At 44.4% G+C, this 22,333-nt stretch overlaps 1 protein-coding gene across 3 annotated transcripts in view; it reads right to left on the bottom strand.

Moving 5' to 3' along the window:
* The window catches only part of LOC147731157 (neurabin-2-like), a 681,485-nt gene extending 663,923 nt beyond the window's left edge, over positions 1–17,562 (bottom strand). For 2 of the 3 annotated variants that reach the window (XM_086956141.1, XM_086956140.1), the window contains exon 1: positions 16,167–17,536. In XM_086956141.1, coding sequence (XP_086812267.1) covers positions 16,167–17,396 — 1,230 coding nt within the window. In that variant the 5' untranslated portion in view covers positions 17,397–17,536. Of the gene's footprint in view, positions 1–16,166 lie in introns of all 3 variants that reach the window. The other variant, XM_086956139.1, reaches the window with a different exon arrangement.
* Between the last annotated feature and the right edge of the window lie 4,771 nt (positions 17,563–22,333).

Genomic DNA, 22,333 nt, shown 5'->3' on the forward strand with positions numbered 1-22,333 from the left:
TTGGGTGCCTCAGTATTTTGGTGGCTTTCAGCATCTATGTTGAGTGGCTTTTCGCTGCTGCTGTGGATCTGTTTTCTTGCATGGAATCAAGCTGGCTTTTATTTCTCCCTGCCATGCCAGTTATTCTCTCTCACGGTCGAAGCAGGTTTCGAGGGTTTGACTCCATCGGTGTACCTTGACTTAAACTCATGTGGCTCCTTGGGCTTCACTCGTTCCTCTAATGTGGACAATTCTGGGTAATCAATGCTTTCTTCGAGTCCGAGGTCCTTACGCTCTACGAGAGTGCGCGTGTTTTCTGGCTGTCTCCCTCATGTGCTTATCTGCCCCTTTGTCGCCATAATGCTCTGTTTTGCTGTGTGCTTCTTACCCAGTCTCCATGCTGCCCTGTCTCGCTGTGTGCTTCTATGCACACCACCCCTCCAGTCTTATGTTGCTCTGTCTCACTGTGTGCTTCTCTGTGTCCCATGTTGTTTCTGTCCCTTGTGTTGCTTCCGTTGCCTCTGTGTTGCTCTATCTCGAAGCTGTGTTCCTTCCGTGTTCTTTTGTCTTGCACTTCTCTATTCCATGTCGTTTTCGACCCCAAGTGGCTTCAGCTCTCATCACCATCCCCCCTATTGCTTCCTCACCTGCCCCAGCCCCCCATTTTGCTTCCACTCTTCTCCTTGGTTGACTTTTTTCCTTTTTAGTAACTTTAAAAAAAAAAAGCAAAGGCATGATTTTGTAGGCACATGTGCGTGCCTTTAAAATGACACTGCCATTTGCATCATTTTTTTTTACAAATTATTTAGCCATGCTACATAGCACCATGCATACTGTGCAGGATGGCTAAAACCCAGTAGCAAAACAAATAGTTCCCAAAGACAAGACTGGTTGGCTTTGCCATAGTTGTAACAAGTCAGACCAACACATAATTACACCCCACACAATTACACTCTACTGAATACAACATACACTCCACATAATTATATGCTACATAATTCCACTGCGCTCAACGCAACATACACTCCAAATACCACTCAGTGCCACATAATTACACGCCACATAATTACTTTCTACTGAATGAAGCACACACTCCACACAATACCACTCAGTGCCACAGTTATATGTTACATAACTACACTGCACTCAATGCAACATACACTCCAAACAATACCACTCAGTGCCACATAATTACTCTACTGAATACAACATACACTCCACATAATTATATGCTACATAATTACACTGCGGTCAACGCAACATACACTCCATATAGCACTCAGTGCCACATAATTAAACGCCACATAATTACACGGCACTCAATGCAACATACACTTAAAATAGCACTCAGTGCCACATAATTACACCCTCACTCGGTCTATCACCATCACTCTCTCTACCTATCTATCGCCCTCCCTCTTATCGCCCTCCCTCTTATCGCCCTCCCTCTTATCGCCCTCCCTCTTATCGCCCTCCCTCTTATCGCCCTCCCTCTTATCGCCCTCCCTCTTATCGCCCTCCCTCTTATCGCCCTCCCTCTTATCGCCCTCCCTCTTATCGCCCTCCCTCTTATCGCCCTCCCTCTTATCGCCCTCCCTCTTATCGCCCTCCCTCTTATCGCCCTCCCTCTTATCGCCCTCCCTCTTATCGACCTCCCTCTATCGGCCTCCCTCTATCGGCCTCCCTCTATCGGCCTCCCTCTATCGGCCTCCCTCTATCGGCCTCCCTCTATCGACCTCCCTCTATCGACCTCCCTCTATCGACCTCCCTCCATTGCGTCACCACAGCATTATTTAGCACCACAACAGCATCACTCAGGGGCACCACAACATCACTATGCGCTACCACAGCATCCCTGAACGCCACAACATCACTCTGCGCCACCACAGCGTCAATCTGTGCAACCATTCAACAATAACTGGTTCAAATATGTTCTCTCAATGTTTCAAGCTTTATTACAAATGTCATAAAAAGATGTTAATATTTCACTTCTGTTCTTGGATTTTCGTCACAATAAAATACACTGAACATAATCTTCACAAAAGTAATTTACAAAAGTTTAAGCTATTGCCATTATAATTTACAATAACTTTTATTCAAGTATTCATTATTAAAAAAATTAAACGCCATTGTTATTTGTATGATCAATACATCTGAGTCACATAAATACAACACATATTGCATTACAAATGCTATAGGTGTCACATTTGCGAAAGTTAAAACTATTGGCATTGTAAATGACAAAGCTATTAATGTAGCTATTTTCAAAACCAACACAAATATAAAATTTGTCATTTACAATACCAATAGCTCAAACTTTCCTAATGCGAGACCTATTGCATTGCAAATGCTTGTTTTTTTTAGGTTTTGAACAAGGGATGGTGAGAAGGGAGGGGTTTTGCTAAAGGATACAACAGAAATCAATATGCAAAATGCGACCGTGGCCACCATGTAAGAAACGGTTTCTAGAACTAGCATCCCATTATGTAATTTATAAATGTTAGGCAAAAAAATGCAATAAAGAGAACTATGACAAAAAAATCTAAATTTCATTAAAAGGCTTCTGCAAAGATTCAAAATAAACACATTCTTCATCATCAAATATACTCGGTCAATATGGACCATGAAAGCGCAGTAAAATCACATACAGAGATTTCACACTTCAATAAAATCGTAATAAAATATCACAGTTTAGCTAAAATATTTGTCCTCCTTACCTAAATTACAACAAACGGCCCTTAAAGAGTTGATCATACCCAAACTTCACATTGCCTATAGGAATCCCTTAATACCACCCAAATCTACATTAAGCAATCAAGGGGACCCTGCATCAAAGCAAAAAAAACACGGATCACAATGCATATTTCTTCCTAAATATCAGCGCTTAAGTAATAAAATTCATAACTGCAAAGCCGATCAGAAGAGACAAGACGCTGTAGATAGTGCAAACCCTCATGAGTATTAAAAGATCCTCCGCCGTGTATAGAGTGAAGGAACCGTTTTCTAAAAGGAGGTATACAAGGTGCAAAAAAGCATTAGGGGCTGAGCTGACTGAAATGACCCCCCATTGCATGGGCAACACGATAATGACGCAAACCAGGTGCCAGCAATAGGGATGGTCACTAGGTAATGAAATGCATTCACTCTTAACAGTGTAAGATAAATTCCGATGCCTTTATCCATATTGGGTATGGCTCCATGTATTGGGTGATTGAAAGTGGGACGCATGATTGAATGGTTACCATATCGAGTGCTTTCATGAGCCTAGCATACTCTTTATAAAGAACTTTTTTGTGACCTGGACCTTACAGTGTATATTATTTTAATCAGGTTTTCAAAAAGACTAGTCAATCCCAGATCTTGAAAGCTATTTTAACATGCTTACATGTTCCATATCAAGGACAGCACTAAATTTAAGACTGCATTTTTCATTGTTGCAACTACACAACCTACATACTTGGCTCTACACCGAGGAGAATGACTAACCATGCACGAGTAGCCTTTTAAATCCAAATTGTATAAAACACCTTACGATCCTTCACCACTTCAGAATGTTATCACCTTGCAAATACCACAATACCGAACCTATACATTTTATTCTGCAATTATTCAAAATAAACACATTCTTCAATGTTCACAACTAATTTAAAATTAAATTGAGTAGTAATTTGAACATAGTGCAGGTCTTCAACTGTAGCTCGGCAAACTATTTCTTACATAAATATAATGACCCAATATAATGAATAATTAGCCTCAGAAAGGTCAGCATAAACAAACGCAAAATGCTCTAATTACAGTTTGCGCTCAATAAAAATACCATCTTAAAACTGCCATTATGGATATTCGCCATAACAGACTGGTTGCCCAGAAGTCAATTTATGCAGCCCAGAGAAACGTTGCCATGAGGCAGCCTCAAATTCTTTAACCTGTCGTCCCGAATACATAATGATTTACTGAAAAGCTGCAATGATTTATTAAAATGTAGGACTTTGACAGTAGTTGGGTTCCATTACCTTTTGCATTCCTGAGCTGAAACCAACAGTGATTTATTTTATGCACTACTGAGCTTTGCTCCACCGAATGCCACTACACTAAACAAACACCAACTCTCAATTACTTCCAGTGTATTACAGGAGTTCTTAATAGTGAGGATATTAGTGATGTAAATACTTCTACATTCCAAATCTAGCCAAACTCCTACAGTATGTGTCACATTAGAATAATGAACATAAACCGGATTCTGAGATACACAACAGTTGCAATTTTAAATAACACTTTTTTACCAATGTGTGCAATAATATGCACTCTTAGAAGGTCTATTTATACATGGACAATTATAAAACCTAGATTTGACAATATATTCACCAAAACAAATAAGGAAGCCTTGAAAGAAATTAAATAGTCCCATAAACTTTTCTTGGCCCAGTTGACTGAGATACATATCAGTATTAACAACCACAACGCTAACAATTCAGTGCTTTCAAAGTGCATACAAGAATGACAATTACTGTAAAATGTTGGTTGTCTAGTATACACTGTTGCAGACAAGGTGCATATCACAGATAAAGACTTCTAATGGGGAGCATACATCTGCACATCAGGTGATCACATCAGTAAGAAGCAGTCTGTTCCATGTTGGTCAACTGTCTCCAACACACGGGTTTGATGAGCTTGCCATTTCTGAGACAAACCTATCTCGTTTTAACTACTGAGGGAGACAATTCCTCACCTTTGACAGTGTCCATATGAGATTAATCCTGCAACAATATCTGCTTCATTGGAGGACACTTCAAGTTTATCATCCTCTGGTATATGCTCCTTTCCGCGCTGTCCTTACAACAAAGCCAACACCCTGTCGACTTGCTAAGTGCATGCACATTTTCCTCACATACCTCTCCTTCAAAACAAAAATGGCACGCACACTGTAAAATGGAAAGTAAAATATGCAGAGGCAGTGATGAACAAATGATCTGAAAACACATTAGCAGTCAGTCCTTACTTTTCGCAATTACACGCAATAATGAAAAACTTTAAGAGATACTGTGATCCATTTTGCGACCCCACTCAGCTGCATAGAACTTCCAGCTTCAATCTTTCTACCTACAATTAATATTAAAATCGTAACCTTTGAAAATTAGTTTTTGCTGATGTTGACAAAGTAACAACGAAAAATAAATCTATCAAATACTATTTAGTAACAAATAAGTACTGTATGTTATGGTCATTGCCATACACCAATGGAAGTGGTGGTGTACTTTAAAGTCAGGGGGACTATGGAGATGAAACAATAGGGTTAATCCATAATGTGGAGCACTACAAAAGATGGAGATGGAATCACAAAGGAAAATTGCAATTAAAAACGGAGAACCTTCTTCCTGGGGCCTGTGGGACAGAAGGCTTGGTGACAGGGTTTTTTTTTTTTAATAAAGAGTTCTGATCCCATGATTCAAAGTCTCAAACTCTCCCAAAATGTCATACAAATTTAAAAAGCCAACGAAGGACTTACAACTAATAATACCCATGCACGATGGGTATGTTCTTACTGGCAAAGTAGGGCAACTTAAATACAGTTACTTGAATAACTTCAATCTCCAGACAGAGCATCAACTTCAGCCGTTTCCTCTGAATCACAGATTTGCCAGATACATTTTATGAAGGTGATCAATGGATTAATAAAAAGTCTCCGGTTAAGGAGAGGATTAAGTTTAAGACCCTTTGCTATGCCCATTGCATCGCTCAGGACAAAGGTCCTGAATACTTAAAAAATCTCCTTACTATACACCGTCCAACCCGGAACCTAAGATCATCTGGCATGATGCTATTCAAACTTCCCCGAATCATCAGGGCCAAAATGGGAGGAAGATCCTTTAGGTATTTAGCTTCTAAATACTGGAATGCGCTCCCGCTCCACTTGCAGATGAGATGGAGCCATCTGAACTGAGATTTTGTGCAAAACTGTAAACTTACTTGTTCCCCAACATGTAAACCTCCCCCGAGACTCTTTTTCTACAGCTCCTCCGGATCTCTGTATTGTATTAGCAGTTAGCGCGGGGACACACAGTTCTGTGCAGCCAGGCGCTTTATAAATGTATTATTATTATTATTATTATTATTATGTGAGGGACTAATTGTTGGAGAATTTCCACACAGTTATTGTAGAGCATAAGTCTCTTCTCCAGTGTCCAAATTTCGACTTGGGTAGTTGCTTCAGAACAGCACTAAAGCAAGTGCTTCTTCTTCCTACACATCACTATTAGCCAACTTAAAAGCCCCCTTACAAGTGGGTGGGCAATCTGCATGGATCCTCCTCACTCGTGAGTAGGCATGTAATTGTCAGGAAGCCGAAGGGTTAGTTAAGGGAGTAAAACAGTATTACCTCAAATCACACGACAATGGGGAACAAGAAGCAGAAATCTGAGTTTGCATTGATTTCAGCATATTATTCCAGATTTTCAATTAGAATTTTACAAAGACTGTGTACCTGCTATCAAACACACCCCATCCATGGTGTTTCTGTGTGACTTGTAATCCAAACGGGCCAGGTAACTGCAGTTACTGGACTCATCAAATGGGATTGTAAGGCCCTTGTAATGACTGCCCTAATGGAATTGTTACCTCTGTCCCTTCATATGAAGGTGGCTAAGTTACTTATTGTTCTCGGTGTCCACCACTTTACCTTAAACAGATATTTGGAGGTGGGTTGTTTGCCTCGGTTTCTTTTATGCATGCAACACATCCAGCTCGTTTTACCATTAGATCAAGTTTCTGAAATACTTCAGGATCAATGCACAGACCACACAGGCTCGCGGTCGATAGGTTGATCTTACTGCCCTATGGGTGGCCAGGCAATGGAAGCAATCATTTTTCGCGATGTTGTTTTGAGTACCTAACAAAGATCAAGGACTATGGGGTGCCCTACTTATGGTGACTAGCATATTTTTCTATCCCAATGAACCACTCTTGAAATCCCCATCAACTGATCCCCACATTCTTCATAAAACATATGAAATATTGTATACACCACTGTAAATACTACCACGCTGACAATAATATTTGTTATCACATGGTTGGTGGCAGACTGCAGTGTGTTTTTTGTTTTGCATTTCCGTTTTGTCACTGACTGCATACTGACTAACTAGTAACAGACAGCTTTTTCTCCAAGCACACGAGCACTATCTATGATAGACAAACATCTAATAGAGAGTACGTTTTGGCTATAAGTAGGCACAAAATTTAGCATATTGTTCAATGACTGTGTGCTTTTATTGATAATTAAATCAGACCGTGCTTTGGCACATAATGTGACGGCACCCTGATTTAGATATGTTTGCTTACCAGATTTCTGACCTAGTCCCCAAGGGTAGGCCCTACCTTGATCGTTACATTGCAGGTGCTGCGAGAGAGCGTCAAATTGATTGAGAAAACTACTCCATATTCTTTTGATTAACTCAAACCACAAATCACAATATATTAAATACAATCACAGGAAAATGTAGAAGATGGTTAAATCTGATGACTAGACGAGGAGCCCCACTGCAGAGCTATACAACAAGGTAATAATAGTCAAAACATATAGCAATAGAGAGTGTAGAACAGTTCACCTTAATATATAGTGAGGGCAGGCAAAAAAGAATGATTTCCAATGCATCTTTGCTAAATTTCATGTTTTAATGTTTGCAAGGCATGGCAACTTCATGAACTTTTAACCCACAAATAGTGGAGAAGACTTCTGCAAACAAGACCTGGCCCCACAAAATAGTCTAACTTATGAATGAGTGTCTCTTCATTCACAGGTGAAGTTAAGCACCCAATAAGTCATCACAAGTGCACTGTCAACCATCTATGTATTCAGCCATCCACGTATTCATTCTTGCATTCGCCCACTTACCCAGCCACAAAAAATATATAAGTCAACAAGCATACACAACAACATTAACTGAAAGAGTAAAAGAGCAAAAAAAAGGAAAGATGCCACTGCCCGAGAGCGGCATACATAGGCTTGCAATACAAAAACAAGCATTGGTATAGCCAATAGGTCTCACCTTTGGGACATTATAAGTATTTAGCTACGCAACAGTTGGTGTTGTACCAAGGATATTATGCAGCATAATTAAATACTTATAAGGTCCCAAAGGCGAGACCTATTGGCTATGCCAATGCTGGTTATATAGCGCCACTTGTCAATGAAATGATTCAGTTCAGCCCTGCTCCAGCTTACCATTTCTATGCTTAGCTCCTCATCAAATAAACTAAAATGACAACAGAAGGTGAGAACGGGAAGGGCCTAAGCGGCACAAAGAAAACAGCGCCTCGAGCGGGCAGGCGCAGGTCAGGCGCGGACCAGGAGCTTTGCGGATTAGTATTTCACCCACACCTATCACTTTATCCATCTACTATACATTTACAGTCACAACCCCGGGCAGGGGTATGGCGATGGGTGTTGATGAATGATGATCCACACTATACAGGAAGTTGAAAAACGAGGCAGCTGCAAAGCAAAGGAGGCCAGGCAGGTGCCTCATCTCAGAGAGGTAAAGACAATTAGGCATTTGGGGGAAACCGGAGCATACGAGGCGTGAATGTTTGGGATACTTGTTAGGGGGGGGGGGGGGGCTCCCCTCCCAAAAAAATCAATGGTATTAAAATTCCTCAAGGGTACCTACCCCTCGGGAATTGGGGATGCGAATACAGAGTTCGCATCTCACAGACCACTAGGAGAAAAGACGCGGGTGGGGAGTTAAAGCCCCTAAATACAGACTGCGTAGAACCAGCACATATTGCACATGACTTCCCTTTCACTAGCTGAATGCTCCAACATATAGCCTGGGTTCACCACGGGAGGCATACAGCATCCCTTATTACAGCCTCACAACAGCTGGACTCCACCATGTGAGCGTTGCCGCAGCATTAGCCTCAAGTGTTTGTAAAGAAAATACAGCGCCTTGCCTTGGAGTGCTCGTGCACCACTCTGTATCCACGGCAATCTCCCATGCTTTGGTATTCCCAACTCAGAGCACTCTAGGGGCCTGGGTGTTTTGGCGCTTTAGAGAGTGAGGCTACAGTCAGGGAGCGCTTGATCCAGACCAAGGGTAAGGAAATAACCCAAAAACGCTCTATGGACCGCCACAGGCCACCTTACCATCTGAAATATACATATGACCACTTTTGTGCAAAGAGAGCTATATATCCAGGCCCCCTCACATAAGAACATAAACATAAAGTCCAGGACAAAGTCCCTGCACTAGTACACCAACAGCAGTGCCTAAATAAAACCACTTGTCAGTGCACCAAAGCAAAGAGCGCTATATCCGGGCAACACTTACAAAGCCATAACCCTGGGACTTGCCAATCTGACAGTCGGTAATGACTACGGCCTCCTCGATGTCCCCGAACACCTCGAAGTACTTCCTGAGTGAGGCTTCGGTAGTGTGGTAGGAGAGGCCGCCAACAAAGAACTTGGCCAGGTGGTATCCTTCTGCAGCGTGTGCATGGCGGAGGGGAGACTGTGCATTGGCAGGCTCTGGAGCAGCATGAGACAGGGACTGTGGGTACCCGTGGGCGGCAGCGCTGTGTGGGGGAAGATGAAATCAGAACGAGCAGAGCAGAAAGTGGGAGCAGGGAGCATGCATCCCCTAAACCGCCGACCCGATGTCCAGGACGGCGGCAGGCGAGAGCAGGCCTGCAAAAACAACAAGTGGGAGGGGTAGGGGGGATGCGGCCGAGAGCAGGGGCAGGCAGGTTGGTCACAACCTCGCCAGTAAAACCAAATTCTCCAAGACTAGCATGCAGAGACCGGAGGGAGAGCTGTTTGACACAAGAAGTGCCGCGGGCTGAACCCAGAGCGGGAGGAGACGGGCCATGCAGTGCACACTTTTAACACACAGCCAGGCACAGAACAAGGCCAGAAAACCATGCACACAAATGCATTGCAGATTTAAAGTAGCACACAACTTTGGAATCCAAATCACACTCAAACTCCCACAACAGTAACCCAGAAGGGAAACATCAAAGACGCCGAAGAAAACAAGAGCGCGCTGCCAAGCCAATTTAAAAACAGATGGCCCCTGCGCGCCGCTGCTCGCTCCCGCAAGGTGGATGCCAGCACAAGCACGAGTGCTTGAAAAGGGAAGATCGATTTCTAAAGGTCCTCTCCTAGAGCAGAGCATGCGCGCTGACCGTAGGCTCGACCTAATTACACATAGCAGCGGACCACCATCTTCTAATGGCACTGTACATTGTATATCACCGTTTTAAATTTCCATTATAGCTGCGATGTACAGAAGCAACAAGTTACTCAGCTTGGGTTGGTAAAACAATGATTCTCTGTGCTGAATACCATTCCAAGATGGACCTCAGTAAACACTGAACCATCTTGGAATGGTACTGTGCACAGTGCATCGTTGTTTTATCAATATAAGAGGGCCAACATAACGCTTCTTGATCGACATCCTAGAACAATAAAACCATGATTCACTATGGACAATGCCATTCCAAGCTGGGCGTCCAGATGAGAAACAGTAGCCACTTGATATAGTACACTGCAGATGCAATGAACAGCAAGCGGCCTGGCAGCACTGTCTTGAGAGCTGTGGGGCAGTCAAACATAAAAGATACCCACAAAACTGAATATGGAAGAGAGAAAGAAATGAAAGAAATGAAAAAGGGATCTATTAAAGAACAGCACTGAAAATTAAAGGATGGCCTGCCAAACTTAGTACTGTGCACACTCATTTTCAGATGGATGTGCATGTGATCAGGCCAACTATCACAGGGCACCAGAGTCAACGGCTGAAATATTTTGACCCACTGCCATTTGCTCCCACAGGCAGAAGCCGAAAGTGAACCACATTTTAATAGACCAACAGCAGAATAGGACTGCTCTGAGGGTCTTCTTGGTATGTGTAATTATTTTTCAGGTATTTGTTTTTAAGAGCCTGACAGACAACTAAACCAGCCAGTCCCTCCTGACATTAACACTGAACATTTTACATCATACGGTTTGTCAAACTGAATAACCAAAACCCTTGGCTACTAAAGTTACCTGTGAGCTTCCATGCAACACAATACCCTTCTACAGGCATTAACACAGTAAATTCACAATCCACCATTAAAGGCCTATTGGTTTGAATTTATAATTTTAATTAAAAAAACGAATCCTGTCTTTGCTGTAGGTTTTCATAATAAAAAAAAAAAAGAACACATATACCATATTGCATTACTTGTCCCAAATGAACCTATGAGGCCCACAGCCTTTAATAATAACCAAAATGGATCCGATATATTGAGCATAACATTTCTCACAATGCTACCCATCAATTAAAGAGTCACAATATTAGAAAAATGGAAAAACGGTGCTAGTTAAAACAATATACATCCCCTCCTAAGATGGTAGCACATATTATCTAAGTGAAAATTCTCTATCCCAGGATGTGTCAGAGGGTGTGACCTACACCATAGCTCTTACCTACAGATAATATTTCACAAGGAAAATCAAATCTTTATCCTTATCATAGGCTTGTCAAAAATCATAAAATTGCAGATATATCCAGTTAAATTTGGAAATAAAATATGCAAGCTATTCTAAGAGGGTCTAAAAATAGAACGCTGCTTCTTCCTGCCGCTGGAGTAGATTTTCTACTTGGGCTGAAGCTTTTTCAATGCAAGCGGTAGTGACCACCCGCATTAAGAAAATGCGCCGGGACTCGACCTAGTGCTCAATTTTCTCGCTCTCTAACTTAACGCTGGCAAGCAATGCTGAGTAAAACTCAGCTAGGTTGTGTTTGGTGGAGTTTTTCCAGCGGACAAACCTCTGCGAACTCTGCTGGCAGATCAGAGTTTACCATCCATGCCTAAAAATAAATGGTATTCCTAAAGTATGCACTTTAATTTGTATGCAAAAAAAAAAAAGAAGAATATTTTTTAGTTACAGTGATACACTGAAAAGAACTTGAGAGCTTGTTTTTTGGCAGTTATGAGTTAAATACCTTCGTCGGGAATGTCAGGAATGTATGTAGCATGTTGGTGGTGAGATGCAATTGAGACAAGCTCACATGCAAGGAAACAGAAGTGCTCATTCAAAACCTCGAATCGAGCTAGCAAATAGAAGCGCAAAAGTCCCATCCCAAACAAATCCGTCTTGCTAAATTTTAACGCTCAGTGCACTCGTTTTCAGAAACTTAGAAGTCACTTTTTCTATTACTAGTTTAATTACTATATTTGCAATGGACTAATTAAAGAAACAAAAATATCAAAAACAACTGGAATGGAGATCGATATTGTTTCAACTTTAATTTATTGATAAGCAGATTCTTTTTACTTTGAATGACAAATTTCCATTTATAAAAAAGATCCATCTGTATTTAATTAAATACACTTAACCAACAGTCATTCTCACAGCGGAAATAGAATAGGTTACACGTGGCTGATAGACCACATCAAACAGAATGCAGAACCTAAAATCGAGCCATATAATGAGTATGGGACACAGAAACCAAGTACATTCTAAACTAGATATACTAACAAGCCAATAGGTTTGGCTTTTTCGTGCCAAATTTGTAAAAACTAAACATTAACAAATGCTATTTAAATGTGCTGCATGCCCAAAGGGTTTTTAATCACTTTAAAGCCAGTGCTGCTGGTTTTGCCAAAGCTGGGAAAGTATCAAACAAGCACTGGTGATGACAACAGGTCTGGCTTATGACTAAAAGGGTCTTGTGTGTCGTTGATGGGTTTAGCCTTGATGGGTTTAGCCGCTCAATAAGTCATCTGACTTGCACTCTGTCACTCATCCGTGCACTCATGCATGCATTTACCCAACCACTGACTCATTCTTGCATTCGCCCTCTGACACACTGCAATATAACACACTCAGCAACATACGAAAAATAAATGAAAAGAATTGAAGTAGAAGAAAACCATGCTGCCAGAAAAAAACATGGTGGATATATTCTTGTAATAATGAAACTAAATACAGCACCAAGTATCAATTTTGCAGAGGTTTGGTGCATAGCTTATCATGACTGCCCAATTTAGAAGCAACATGTTGGCCATCTTGGAATGGTAAAACAAAGATACACTTGACAACAACATTCCATAATAGTCTCCTGGGCTAGAGAAGTTGCCATGTGGGATGCAGAAGAATTGAGAAGCAAGTGACCAGTTAGACGAGCCTTGACAACTGTTGTATACTCTTGAGGAAAAATACAAAGAGAAAAAGGGATAGAAATGCAAAACTATAAGTGGAGAAAATTGAAAACTAAAAGGACTGGCCAACCAGCCCTAAAACTGCCGCCTTAGGAGAGGGAGAGAATAATCTCCAAAAGTAATCAAATTCCAATGCACATGTAAAGTAATGTCTGAAATACTAAGATATTCCATAGATTTCAAGCAAAATGCCTAGCTATGGCTGCCTTATGACCATTCAAACACCACTCACTTTGAAAAGGTAACAGATGACCATTTAAACACACCACTCACTTTGAAAAGGTAACAGTCCGACTGCAACATGAGCTTTTGCATTCCTCACAATGGTTAAATGCCAACGTGAATTCCTTATGTTAAAGTCAATTCACCCGAGCAAATGAGGCGCACACATGTTCAAATGATCGGCCTAGGAGGACAATGTACCTGGAATTTATTCACATACAGTCCTAACACCTGATTGGATTGTGCTGCCTCGTGTGTTTACACCAAAAAAAAAGAAACGTAAGGTAAAGCGGATGACATTTAACAAACACTGAATTCTAGACTTCTACTGCAGTTAGCATGATTTCATAAAACATTGCTTGTTGCAAGGAGTACACAGTCCAACTGAGAAAAAATCCATTGAGAAAAAAAATCCATTGAGAAAGTGGGGGCTGTGCAACGTTTTCAGTCTTGTCCTGATAAAAGTTACTGCTCTCACACCCATCACACAGTACAGGAGCTCCCCTAAGCAGTAACGCACCAAGTATCACCTCCCAAATGAATCAATACCCTTACAACATCAATATCTCATGGAGCATAGCCCACTGCCCCCTTCCAGTTAGTTATTTAGTATGCATCAAAAACACGATTCATGCATGCGACTACAAGGTCTACTTTGAGTTGTGCGCCCCTACACCAGGGCTTCCATGCTTTGATCAACTGTTAATGTTATTTTGCAATCAACGTCTGCCCCAGCCAACAGGTACTCGTATATATGCTCCCATGCTATGCTATTGTACAGCCGTAAAGTTGGGGCGATCTTGTTGTCTAGAGAGAACGCAACTAAATGAAAAAAGCCAACACAGCCACGTAGGTCATGTTGCAAGGACGGATTTCTTAATTATTATTCTTCAATTGAATAATGACGACTAGTGCGGCCTCATGCCCTATAATGCATTACCACCAGAGACTGCAGTTGAGAATCTTACTCACAATTACAAGTCAGCAATTTATGTGCCAAATGGCTTGGAATCCGCTTTTTCAAGTGTTTCATTTTGCACACTGATAACCTGAAGGAGAGACAAGTATGCTGAGCTGGTCAGAGAGGAACCAAGTTAGCTGTTTTTCCAGACCAATACTCGTTTCCAAGAGAACTTACAAGTATTTGTAAGCTGTGTTGATAGGTCAGAAGGACACCTGCCAAAAACTTTGCCCTACGACTATGGAATAGGAGATACACATGATGTTAAATTGCGGGAAATGTCAATGAAAAATGTATGATAATGAACATTAAAAAAAGGCTAGAAACAAACAAGAGTTATCAAGCAAGATAACAGATAAGGAGAACGACTAAGTAGGTCAGCATGGACATCGTTTTCTGCCGTCACCTCGCAACGGCGTTTTTTAAGATTTCGAAATAATAAAGAACGAGTAATATACACATTCAGTAACATACAGTCACTTTATACAAGCTGATGCCACTGAGACACATGGTCATTTCCAGAATGCATCTCGACATCGGTAAAGGAGTGTCAAACAGCCCAGTTCTTACTTAGCTGTGGGGCCTGTGGAGAACACAATAAACCTTCCAAAGCCATCATGAAGGCCACAGTGTGTGCAGATCCATAGTCTGGGGTCAGTGCACCTTGGTGGTTTCGCCTCCATGTTTCTTCTTCGTTTGATTGGATGGCCTGCCTTTCCTGACCTGGTTATAACATAGCGTCTAGGGGAATACCACATACATGCAAATACGCATACCGATAAATTTTACATTAAGTGCTAAAAAGACATGCAGTGTTTTTCTCCATATATTGGCAAGTTAATGCACTGGATTATCCCGCAATTTGCACTGCGTGTGGGGTGGAGGAAGAGGCGAAAGGCTGCCTAAAGTAGGTGGCCTCCAATTGGCTGACCTAAGGACTTAACTATAAAAGCACTGAGGGCATTTGGGTAAAAATAAAAAAAAACGCCAGAACGTATTAATATGTAACAAGTGCATGAGGAACAAGCTGCTCAAAACGCAGACAAATCTGTTTTGTAATAAAGCTAATTAGTTTAGTATTAACTACATTACACTACCTGTTTAAAAATAAAAGCCACTCGTGTTCCAAAAAAAACACTAAATAAAAGCACTAAAACATCAAACTTGACAAAAAGTGACATCATTTACAGAAATAACATTGTCTTAAGCATTATGCTAAGATGGTTTTCATTGACCTAAACGAAACATTCTCTTTTTAAATATGTTAGGGCTGCAGGATCAGTAACAGGTTTCAAAACGTGATATTTTTTTTAGCAAGTCCGAGTGATTTAATTAATCGGATGCCAGTTTAACGCGTCCGTCAAAGTAACGGAGGCGTGGCAGTGACTGGGGGTACCTCAAAGAAAAACATACGTTGGCCCCTGAGAACTACGCTGACGATTCAAACACTTTTAAGAATTACGTTACCCGCACATTACTTATTGACTGGCATGCAAAACTCTAAAATACCCATTACCGCGGATTCAACCTGGGCGCAGCGTGTCTACTCTTTAGTCCGGAATGCAGAAAATCAGGTCAGTGTGTTTGAAGCGGTTTAGATCACGTTTTATGCAAATCACCCCGTTGGTTACATGTTGTTAAAGTAATGCACTACAAGAAAACGATCAATGCATAATTGCACGTAGCACATAAAACCGGTTTAGGATCAGCTGTAAAAAAAAAAAAAGACAACATAAAAGAAAAAAAAATAAACTTAACAAAAAGGAAACCAAGTCGACAACAACAACAAAAAAAAACTCACCTTGATGGGACCGGTGGAGAACTTTACTTTCCTTTTGGGGTCCAGTTCATCCTCCTCCTCTGACAATCCCGGCACTTCCTCGTAACAATCACTGGCGTATCTGTCATCCTCGCCCTCGGGGGGCCCTTTCCTGTAAACTCCTTGGTTTTCGGAGTCTTCGAAAGCTGCATTCTCAATCCCGCAGGCGACGGCGGCCGAGTACGGGGAGTAGCTGCGCGGCTCATCGGTATCGCTGTCCTCGTCGCTCTCCTCCGCCTCGGCCATGGGGGGCGCCTTCTCCGCGGGCCCCTCCGTGGGAGTTGTGGGGGTATCCCCCGCCCCATCGACCGGCGACTTCTCGGTTAATAGGGCCCGCTCATGCTGCTCAAACACGTCGTTGTCCAGCTCCTCCTCGCTGTCCGAAGTCTCATTGAGCAGCACCACCATCTCGGCCCGGACCACGGCCACCTGTGGCTGCGGGGGGCCGGCCGGGGGCGGAGGGGGGCTCCGCTGGGCAGTGACCGGTGCTTGTTCTGTGCTAGGCTTCTTGTCGGGAAGGCTTCGGGCTGGAGCGGTCCCCTCGGGTGGCTGGCTAGTGCTGGTCCGAGCGACGGAGCCGGTCACGGGGGCCGGGGTCCGACCCTCCTCGCCATCGCTGTCCCCCATGAAGCTCTCCAGCCTGCGGGAGATGGGGCCTGCATTGGGAGCTGTCCGCGCCCGGAGCTCCTCGGGGGCGGCTGGCTCGGAGCCCACTAGCCGGGGGAAGGCACTGCCCGGGCTCAAGTCGGGCTCCCGGCCCGGGGAGGGGGACTTGCTTTCGGAAAGACTCTGATGCCGGCTACTGGTCCGCTCAAAGAGCCGACGCGTCTCCGAGAACTTCTCGGCCAGCGCCGCCTTGTCCAGCTCGGGCTCCTCTGGGCCGGCCGGGGGCTCAGGGGTGGTGGGCGACGGAGGGACCACCTCAGCCCGTGCTAACTTCGTCTCGGCACCCTCCGCCGGCAGCGAGCTCAGCTGCATGAACAGGTTCTTGATCTTGTGCACCCGGTTGCCATAGCTCGCCCGGCCCCGGGGGAGCTCGCCCGAACCTCCGTTTGCGCTTAGCCGGGGAGGCGGCCCCGTTGGCCGGGGCACTTTGTCCGCTTTCATCCCGTCGAAGGAACATTTGATAGCGTGAAAGTCCGATTTATATGCGCTCCGGTGCGGGGAGGCGCTCCTCAGGGTGCGCTCCCCCTTCACCTCGGCCTTCAGCATCTCTAAATACAACTTTTCAGGCAGAGTCAGGCGGTCTCTCGCGTCCCAACCACAACTCTTGAATCCACCCGAGGTGGCAGACAGACGCTTCCCGAGGTTGCGCCGCTCCCCGGCCAGGCGCTGGAGTCGGGAGCGCGTCGGCGTCTGGGGGCAGCGTCACGTCACTGCGCCTGCGCGGACTTGATCGCCATTTTGTTGTGTTTCTTCGAGGTGTTCTTTTCGGCACTTGTTGCGCAGAGGGTGTTGCTACCGATCCTGGAATCGGCGCACTTTTCCTACATGTACAAAAGTGACTTCTGAAGGACCTGTCGCAGGCTTGAGTTTTCAGCGAATCACATTGTGTAGGTTTAATATTACAGCTCCATGGCATGGCACAACACGGGCAATGGTAGTGGCGGGACAAATTTACAACGCGGCTCTGTTGTTTTTCTGTATAACAGTGAGGCTTCTGCAGCAGTCTAGCCCTTGCAACAGGTCAGAGTGCTGTATAACGTGATGGCAAATCCAACCATCGCGCTTTTGTTACGGGTAAATAGTATTTGCAGTAATTATCTCCATTTACAATGCCTCGCTCCTTTTAGTAAAGTGTACTAAAAGTGATGGAGGAAATGCTTGAATTACTCTCGGCCACTGGTAATAAATCACTCTGCTGGGAAAAAAAATCTTTTTTTAGTTGTTTTTTCTACATGGTCTTCAGATTTACCTTTTCTCAAGTTTATGTTCTTGACTCAAACATGACCTCATCCACAAATGTAGTCATTCTACAAGAACTCACCATTTCTGTTCTCTCACGGGGGGGGGGGGGGGGCTGTGAGATTATCTAGCTCCCTTCTGCATGGCTGCCTAGAGAAGGATGGATTTAAAAACAAAGACCCAAGTCAGTGGAACACTGAAACAGGCAATGACTTTAAAGGCCATCTTCCCACCCACATCTTCTGTAGATCTATTATTGCACAATATGAAGCGATTCTCAGGGCACATGGAGTTTGCAGAATGCTGCACAAAAACAATGCATGCAAACAGGTATACTTTACTTCAGACAGCAAAACTTTCCCCCACGAGTAAAACTGGTGGCCCAGTGCAGTCTAAATAAATATTGAACTAGTCTGCAAAATCTGAGCCATGTAAATAAATGCTTATGTGCAAACTACAGGTAGGGGGCTGGCTCTTGACAGGGCCAACTGAGCCTTTCAAGACATTGGGTACTAATTCACTTGATAGTGAAAAGACCCATTATTTTAAAACCAAAAAACATTTCATTTCATGGTGCGCGTTATATAAAAAGTCAGTTGTAGTAGGCCAGCAACCAGTCACAACAACAAAGAAGTGGTGAAGTTTCTGCTACTTTCACCACTGCTATCTGGAAAAGAGAGATTTGTATAACTGTTCCCAGTGATCCTTTTCCATATTCCACTTACATTTTCCTCCAAATTATCCAATTAAAATGGTACACAACACTACACTGTATGCTTTGAGTGTGTGTGTTCCTGTATTTTCAACCTGAAAGGAAGGATACATTGGCGAATCAAGGGAGGGTCTGCTACTCTCAGTGATTAAAGAGATTTTCCAGAGCTGCTGTTTGTTCTAATGGATTTGTTACTGCGGTGTGTATCTGGGACACTTGATTGACGCTGGAACTCTGCTGTGTGTGGGACGGAGCTTCAGACCGCAACCCAACAGGAGGAGCAGTGCCGAGAATGCGGACGTAGGCTGACGCTGCCTTCGCTTATCGCGTCCGCGAGCACGCGCGCTTCCTGGGCTATCGGAAACCAGGAGCAAGGCGCGAGGAGGAAGACGCGGCGGCAGGCGATGTTAAATAATAGTATCCTAAAAACCCACGAAACCCAATTCCAGAAGATTGTAGGGGAATTGCAAGGAATCAGGGGGCTGGTGCCCACGATAGTGAGACCGGCTCAGACCCAGGACCCCCCATTGCAGGTGGAGGAGAGAGATTGTGAGCAGTCGAGTGACCATCAGGAGGTTTATATACCAAGATGCCCGATGTTAGTAAATAGATGGAAGGATCTATTGTGTTATAGGCAGTATAACGTACGGGGAGTAAGGAGAAGAACAGCTCCTTTAAAAAAGAAGGCGAGGGCAGTGGAAAAAAGGCTGGAAGGAATCCCAAATACTGTGAAGAAAGGGAGTAAAGAATCAGTAATCCGACAAGAAAACAGAGCTATAGTAAGAAATAGGAGGGCAACGAGGATCCCCAAAAATAGTGCAAGGGTGGGGAAGGTAGCCACGGCGAAAAGAAAGGAACAAACAAAATTAGCACCAACAAATAAAGGAGAGGTCAAGGTGATAAGCTCATAGAAATTACCTCAAGGGCAATTGAACATGAATAGAATAGAATATAGGGGAGAGGCCACAGCAAAAAGAGGAAGGGAATGGAATTGGATGGAGGGGAAGCAACTTGGTACTATTTCTGCAAAGGATTTGGATAATCTGTGGCTATATTTTGAGCCCATCGAAATAGAGAAAGGCAGAAATAAACCGTTCCCAACTTCTATATTCCTTTACTAAATGCCCTAGTCTGAGGGGGTTGGGATGAAAGGATTTAAATCAAGTAGGTTTTAGTAATAATAATTATGGGAAATAACTTACTAAGATATTATTGTACTCAAGGTTGGTAAGAACAGCAATTGTAAGGGCGGAAAACGAGATAGCAAAGGAAGCCCTCGCGCGTAGTCTAAAGCCCTGTGGCAGAGGGCAGAGGGCTTCGCGCTGAGCGCTGGAAATTGACTTTTGTTTTTAAAACTTGCCTAACCTGCTCCGCTGATTGTTAGCAGCTTCATAGCTCATGCCTTCACCGTCCCGCTGAGTACGAGCGGCGAACGGCAATCTTCATTTTTAATTCACGACCCCTATCCCGCCCTCCTGACTCCTCCCACCACCACGTCACAGCCTATATAGACGTCCCTCATGCGTCAGCGCAGCGGACGAGCGTAGCGGGCGCGACGTAGGCGCTTCGGAGTCGCGCCAGAGTTAAGCCCGTCTGCGCCCGTCCGCGGCAGACCGGGGCTAGGGGCCATCACCCCTGGTCCTCTTACCCAATATTCTTCCGCTGACTTGACACTACTTCAAGGCCATTGGCCCCTCGATCCTCGTACTATTCATAGGATCACCCTTTTGGGCTGCAACTCTCCCTGTCATGCCTGCCCATCCGGTTGCCCTCCTCCTCTCACGTCTCCGTCGGCCCCCGTCTCATCTACCATTCCTGATTCCTATTCTCCCCCCTTATCTATCATTTTACTTAATACTAGGTCCGCCATTAAACACCACCAGGAACTTTTCATCCTTTTAGACACTGATAAACCCGATCTCCTGTTGCTGACGGAAACGTGGTTTTCGGAAGCCTCCCTTCCATCCCTATTGGCTGCCCTCCCCTCGTCTTACTACGCTATCCGTGCCGACCGTCCGGGCGGGAAAGCGGGTGGAGGTGTTGCTCTCATTGCCCGTTCTGATCTCCAGTTCCAAGTCCTCCCCTCACCTTCCCTGGAAGGAATTGACTATTTGGTGGCTCGCTCTACCTCCCTTTCCCCCCACTTAGCCATTGTGCTTGTCTACCGCCCTCCCCAACCAACCCCATCTTTCCTCCCGGCCTTTCAAGATCTACTTGGCACCCTGGCGGTCAACTATGCCTCGGCTCTAGTCCTCGGGGACTTTAACTATTGGCCCTCGGACCCCAAGGAATGTGCCTCATCAAAGGAATTTTCAGAAACCCTCCTCTCTCTTAATTTCACCTCTTTTGTTCACACCCCTACCCACATTCATGGCCACACTCTAGATCAGGTCTGGTCTCTAAACTGCTCCCTGTCTGCACTGTCTGTTGTCCCTTGCACATGGTCCGATCACTTTTTAATTTCGTTTTCCCTCAGCCGCTGTCTGACTAAGACCCCTATCCACACCAAAAACTCATGGGCCCGTAATTGGGGCAAGGTCAATCTGTCTGACCTCTCAGCCTCGCTCCTGGCCTCCTCTCCCCCTACATCGGGACTGATTCCGCAGCCCAAGCCAAAGCCATTGACTCATGGCTCAAGGAAGGAAGCGACTGCTTGGCTCCTCTCCGGCGCACCTCGATCAGACGCCCTAAAGACGCCAATCGGTGGTTTAACAACGAGCTGAAAGAACTGAAGCTTACGGTTCGCAGGGCAGAACGTAAATGGAGACTGGACTACTCCCCCGACTCCAGGACTCGCTACGTCCACCTAGGGACCTATAAGCAAAACATCACTGAGGCCAAGAAAGCTTACTTCTCGGCCAAAATTTTGGCGGCCGAGAACCAACCTAAGGAGATCTTTGCCATTACTCACGATCTGGCTTTCTCCGATCGGACCTCACTTAAACTCCCTCCCTCACAGAAACTCTGTGATTCGCTGAATCTTTACTTTGTCGAAAAAATTTCGACAATCAAATCCAACATCCCCCCCCTTCCTCTTTTTTTGTTGACCCCCTGCCTCCCCTCCCCCCGCCCCAGCCTCTTTCAATTCCTTTCCTCCCCTCTCTGAAGAACTTTTCCTGTCCCTCCTCCCCAAAATTAAATCCGGTTCCCCTTCTGATATATGCCCGGCACACATCTTACAGCAGATTTATACTGTCTGCCCTCTGCCTCCTCTGGGTTCCCTTAACGACTCACTGGTTCGAGGGGTTGTCACTCCATCGTTAAAAGCAGCTTCCATCGTCCCCATCTTGAAAAAGCCAGGAGCCGACCCCTCTGTGATGGCCAACTATCGCCCCATCTCCCTTCTCCCGTTTCTGGCGAAGGTGCTTGAGCGACATGTTACATCTGCGCTCAGCTCCTTTGCCAAGGAGAATGAGAGGCTGGCTCCGTGCCAGGCGGGGTTTCGGCCCAAGCACTCGACAGAGTCAGTGGTGGTGTCAGTATTAGACACCCTCAGAGAGGGTATGGACCTGGGCAGATCTCAGGCGCTGGT

The sequence above is a fragment of the Lissotriton vulgaris genome, chromosome 2_1 (assembly GCF_964263255.1).
Source record: "Lissotriton vulgaris chromosome 2_1, aLisVul1.2, whole genome shotgun sequence".
NCBI lineage: Eukaryota > Metazoa > Chordata > Amphibia > Caudata > Salamandridae > Lissotriton > Lissotriton vulgaris.